The following is a 6,062-nucleotide window of genomic DNA, read 5'->3' on the forward strand; positions in this document are numbered from 1 at the left end:
GTGACTGTCCTAATTCAACAGAGGTGCAGCCACTGGCTGCTGGAGTCTCACAGATAGTGAAATGGGAATCACCTGAGGCTGGTGGATGTGTCTCAAGTGGTTGCAGAATGAGAACACCTGTGTCTGGAAGGTCTGTTCACTGGTCAATCAGTATTCCTGGCTACCATTACAGCATGAAGACAAAAGAACACTTCAAGCAGCTCAGAGAAATAGATTGAAAAGTACAACTCAGGGGATGGATACAAAAGGTTTTCCAAGGCCCCAAACATCCCAAGGAGTTCTGTTAAATCCATCATCCAGAAATGGAAAGAATATGGGACGTGTACAAGTCTACCAAGTGCAGGTCGTCTTCACACACTGAGTGACTGTGAAGAAGGAGAACAATGAGAGAAGCTACCAAGACACCTGTGAGCTCTCTGAAGGAGTTAAAGCTTCAGCAGGTGAGATAAGAGAGACTGAGCTTCAAGTACTGTTCCTCGGGTTCCTCACCAGTCTGAGCTTTATGGGAAAGTGGAAAACAGAAAAGGCAATGATGAGGAAAACTCAGGTTAAATATCAGCTACAAGTTTGGCAAACTGTAGTTGAGATTTAAAAGGAGTTTTCTTTACACTACCTGTATGTGCTGTTCTGCTGTATTTGTTCATGAGTCAATATTTTCAGGACGAAGTCTGTAAATCCATCCTGAATGTTATAGAGACGGCCTTCCTGGAAGAAGAACCTCACTTCTACACCTACACAACCCCATCGGTCACCATTAGGAGCAACAAGTCCTTCTCTGATACAGAGGCATCCACCTGGACCTTCTCGACGTCAGACACAAAATGAGAAACGTCTGCTTTGACCTGCTCAGAGACAAAGACATGAGGAGCGTCCACCTGGAGCCCCTCAGAGACAAAGGCATGAGAAGCTGGAGCAGGAGGAAGGCAGATGTCAGTGATCCCTCATCAGCTCGATGTTGAGATGGAGGCAGACACCCACAGAGAAAGACTGGCAGCAAATGAAGCTGTGGCACTAAACATGGTTGGAGGATCATGTACTTTGTTGATTTTTTCTATTAAGGACCCAAGCAGCAGAAAAAAGATAAATCAATAAAATAACTAAAACTTTTTTTAAAAAAAGGGTTGATGTGGCAACACAACCAAAATACAGACAGGAACAAGGTAAAAAACATCAACAACCAATAATACTCAGAGCAAGAATAGGTGACATGGCTGTGGCAGGTAAACAAATGATCTGAAGAATCTGTGGAGTATTTATACAGGGAGGATGATGACAGGAAGGAGGAGAAGATGAGCTGAACCAGCAGATCAGCTGTAAGGTAGAGAGAAACCAAAAGAACTGAGGGAATCAATGAGCAGCAACACACGGAGGAAACTAAGTGCAGTTATAAACTGAAACACACCAAAAAAATATGACTGAATTACACAAATTAAACATTTACAAAAACCCCAGCACCATGAGACTCAGATGGTAATTTGACTTGTGAAAGTTACAGAAGTTACTGGTGCTGCCAGACAAAAGCAAAACATGATAGGGTGTTGTTTGTTTAAATATCAATAAAGTTTGTGTATTTGAAGGACATATTAAGAGCTCACAGCATTGTGTGTGTTCAGCCTCTGGCTCCACCTTCATGTAGGAGGTGACATTATCACCCACTCATGTCTTCATATTCTCCTGTCACAGTTTGATCAGTGAGTCTTTTCCTGCTGTTTCAGTCACATTCCACCACAGAGATCTGAGAAAGGTACGTTCAGTTTTGTTGGTATGAGTTTTGTGTCTTGGCAGGTGTTTTAATCAGACTTTAGATGGTCAGTGGAGCCATTTTATTATTGCTGACCACTGAGAAGAAGGTAATAATGTTTTTCCCTTTGTGTGTGTGTATACATGTCTATTGGTATTTTTTATATAATCACCTACCTTGTGAGGACTGGTAGTTCTTATGGAGACCTAAGCCCAGTCCTAAATGGTGGAACATTATTTGTAGGTTTGGGGTTAGGTTTCTGACTGAAGTGTGAATTGAGTTTAGTTCAGGATTAGGCTACAGAAGTGAATAAAAGTCAATACAATGTCCTAATAAAGATAGAAATCCAAATTTGCAATCAGAATGAGTTTTTAAAATAAGTGTATTCTGTCCTAATGTTGTGCTGCAGGATTCTGAAATATCTTGAAGACAAATTGTATACATAGAATTTGTCTTCAAAATATTTCAGTATCCTGCATATATCTATCAATACAGAATACTGACTGATCCAAACAAAGAAGAGTAAGGAGTCTTTGAGAATTTAAAGGCTCAAAAATGGACAAGTTTGTTCAAAGTTACAACAAAAACAGATGAACATATATGAGTAGCATTCATTGTAGGTTGGTGGGGAAAAACTAGAATATTTTTTCTTCCTTTTGAAGTTAAGAAAACCTTTTTGTTGAATTTTGTAGAACTGTTTTTCAGCTTTTCAAACTGTAAGAGACCTAACTGCTATGAAAGTGTTAATGAAGCCAACTTCATAGGAACAGTTTTCTTTGTGCAGAGTGTTGGTTTTAATGTAGTTAAACTATGACCTAAAACTTTTGAGCAACAAATTCTGCTTCTGTTTTTTACCTAATTTGATGTGAATTACACACAGCAGAAATAATGATATTTGCAAGTGCAAAACTTGGGGAGGAGAAGTGTTTTAAGCCTTTTTATGATGATAATTTATATAAATGGAGAAACTTTCTTTAAAATACTTAAAATGTTTGTGTACATATTTTGTTTTTTGTTAAACCTACAGAGCTTAGAGGCAGAGATAAAAGAATAAGTCTCCTAAAACATTGTCAGGAGCGGTGGAAGCAGAGGCGAACCCAGAACGCAGACTCGTAGTTATAAATGAAAAAACTAATTTATTAAACTAAGAACCAAAACGAAAAACAAACAGCTGACGAGACAGCAACTCAAAGAACAAACATCAAAAACTCGATGGGCAGAACTATAAGGAGGCAAAGTATGGAGCACATTGGCAAACAGCAAACAAAAAGCAATGAACCAGCAACTAGTGGGAGAAATGACCGGGTATTTGAGTGCTGAGGGTAACAAGGGAAGTGGAAACAGGTGAGTGGAGATGATTACGGACAGGTGGAGATGGGCGTGGCAAGAAGGGCAAAAGAGTGACGGAGGAGGAGTGAATACTGAGCAGGAACACAAACAGGAAAAAACCCAAACTGAAAACACTAATTAAAACCCACAGAGAAACCATAAAGAAAACAAAACGGAAACAAAAATCCAAATCCTCACAAACATGCTCTCAAGTCTTGTCAGAGAGAAAGAAAAAAAAAGATTATTATTTTCATTATTATTGAAAATTATTTCTCAAAATAATTCACACAGACCAGCAGCAGATCGAGCTGAGACTTTTTTCTTGTACAAGGGGTCCGAAACATCAGACAGTGCCAGGTGCGAGAACCTCCCACTTTACAACAGTTTGGTGTTTTTTTACATTTCTTGCAGATATAGTAGTGTCTTCTCTGTGCCTCCAGCTGTCCTGTGTGTGGAAATGTTGAGTCTCTTCTGTTAGGTGAAAGCTCACATAGATTCCCATAACAGGTCGTTTTGATGCACAGATAGATTATACCCATAACAATACAGTCATAACACTAAGAACACTAAATAAATCATAATAATCATTTAATATCTTTAACAATTAAAATACATGTCTGAGAAACTAATTTACTTAAACTAGAGTTTCATTTTGCAACATTATTTTAAGAATGTGCAGAATCCTTAGATTATAATATTTCTTGTTTCTTTTGTTTTGTTTTTTACTTTTAGGGACTAAATAGGCCTAAAACATATTTATTTTATTTTCTGCATGTGCTTTTTTTCCAGTGATGGATCTGATGACCGTTTCTCCTTCTTATCACATCAACTCAGGTGATGAATTAGGTGTCATCAGTAATAACTCCTCTGTCAACAATGATCCCACTGAGTTGGAATGGCCTCGCACCGTGTCTCTGATTGTTTGCTCCCTGGCCTTTGTCCTCGGTGTGCTCGGGAATGGAGTGGTTATCTGGGTGACCGGCTTCAAGATGAAGAAAACTGTGAACTCAGTTTGGTTCCTCAACCTTGCTGTGGCTGACTTCCTCTTCACAGCATTCGTGCCTCTGCGTGTGACTGAAGCAGCTATGAATTACCACTGGCCGTTTGGCTACTTCATGTGCAAGATGAACTACACCATAATCAACCTAAATGGAATTGCTATCACCTACATGTTGGTGGTGATCAGTGTGGACAGATGTGTTTCTGTGGTGAAGCCCGTCTGGGCCCAGAATCACAGAAATGTACGCAGGGCCTCATATGTGAGTCTGTGTGTTTGGGCCCTAAGTTTAATTTTAGGCTCTCCCTTTTTTGTCTTCGTTGAAACTATTCCTTTAAACCCCAGCACAAAAGTCATTTTCTGTGAGATTTCTGATGTGACTCGCCTTCAGGACATCATCCTCACCTATTTCTTCCTGGGTTTTGTCATCCCCTTCACTGTCATTGTCTCCTGTTATGCCGTCATAATCCATCGACTCAGGAGAAACCGCACCCTGGCCAACAAATCAAGTCGTACTTTTAAGATAATTGCAGCCATCATCATTACTTTTTTCATCTGCTGGACTCCCTTCCAGATCATGACTTTCTTTTACTTGTTGGTTCGAAAGACAGACTATACAAATGAAACAGTGGGATATATTTTCATTATCATATATTCTATTGCCTTAATCCTGTTCTTTCTCAACAGCTGCATAAACCCTCTGCTGTATGTGTTCATGAGCCCAGATTTCAAGGATGTTGTCCGTAAATCCATCCTGAAGGTGTTGGAGAATGCCTTCCAGGAAGAAGAACCTCGCTCCTACCCAAACCCAGAGGACACCATTCAGAGTAAAAAGTCCTCTGATACTGAGGTTTGAGGTGTTCACTGATTGAAGATAGTTCAAACTATCAGTGAATATTCATCAGGATATCTGTGCACAATTATTTGAATGTGCTGAAACCCTTGATGTTTGTAACCATATGTGGATTGTCATCTGTAACTTCCTTCATTTATAATTAAATGTTGGCAGAGATGATATGTTGATGCCTTAGAAACTGCAAACAAAACTAAAATGTTATTAGGTTGAAATAACAATAATTACTGTGGTTATACAATGATACAACAGGTCAGTGTCAATTTACTTGTACTTATAGGAGTCACAAAGGGCACCAGCTCCTCCACAACTTACACAGAAAAGCTGCTAAAGAAGATGAAAGAATCGATGGATATCTGACAAATTTAAATGTATGTTTATCTGTCAGGTCTTCATTTTCTTATGTGTGTGTCTGATGTCAAAAGGATGTAAAAAAGCATCAGTTCAGACCCCAGAAGGGGCAAATCCAGATTGCAAGGCTATCCAAACCCTAAAACTGTATTTTGTTTGTTTGATGTTCAAATAAATCTTCTAAGCTGTCAGTCTCTGGATTCTTGGTTAAATCTTTTACATAATAAAAATAAAACAAAGACATTACCCATACAACATCAACATCTGTTTGAACTAAGTCCAAAGCTGTGGGAAGTACTGGTGCAGAGGGTGCTGTAGCACCCCCCAGTGGAGACCAGAGGACATCCATGTCCAACTACGTAGTTAAAAATTTAATGGAAAAGAAATTAATAAAAACAGATTTCATTTGTCCAACAATATTTGGATAATATTGAGTTTTGTAAATATGTATATAAAACAGCACTGTTATTTTATATCTGCTCCAGGTTTTACAGCTGCTTAAAACCCACAAAAAACTGAGCAGATTAGCTACATATCATGATTGCGACTATAGAGATAGTTTATTCAAAATATAGAACATATTTACAGCTGTATATATTTAATATTGATTGTAGAAAGTTGTGATATTCTTCATGATGGTAGGTTCTTACAAATTCATACATGCTCACAGCGCCCCTAGCTGAAACACTTTCCCACAGCTCTGACAAAATCACAGATTTGTCTTAAGTATCTCATTAATCATACTTTAGATGGTTAATCGAACCATTTTATTATCATCTGCTTCTAAAAAG

General features: G+C 38.6%; 1 protein-coding gene across 1 annotated transcript; it reads left to right on the forward strand.

The window, feature by feature from the left end:
• The first annotated feature begins 1,626 nt into the window (after positions 1 to 1,626).
• On the forward strand, positions 1,627 to 5,462 carry LOC108228745 (chemokine-like receptor 1). The gene is made up of 2 exons (XM_017404350.3): positions 1,627 to 1,744; positions 3,860 to 5,462. The coding sequence occupies exon 2, from the start codon at positions 3,862 to 3,864 to the stop codon at positions 4,921 to 4,923; it is 1,062 nt and encodes a 353-aa protein (XP_017259839.1). The 5' UTR covers positions 1,627 to 1,744; positions 3,860 to 3,861; the 3' UTR covers positions 4,924 to 5,462.
• Positions 5,463 to 6,062: the final 600 nt, after the last annotated feature.

The sequence above is a fragment of the Kryptolebias marmoratus genome, linkage group LG16, assembly GCF_001649575.2.
Source record: "Kryptolebias marmoratus isolate JLee-2015 linkage group LG16, ASM164957v2, whole genome shotgun sequence".
Taxonomy (NCBI): Eukaryota; Metazoa; Chordata; class Actinopteri; order Cyprinodontiformes; family Rivulidae; genus Kryptolebias; species Kryptolebias marmoratus.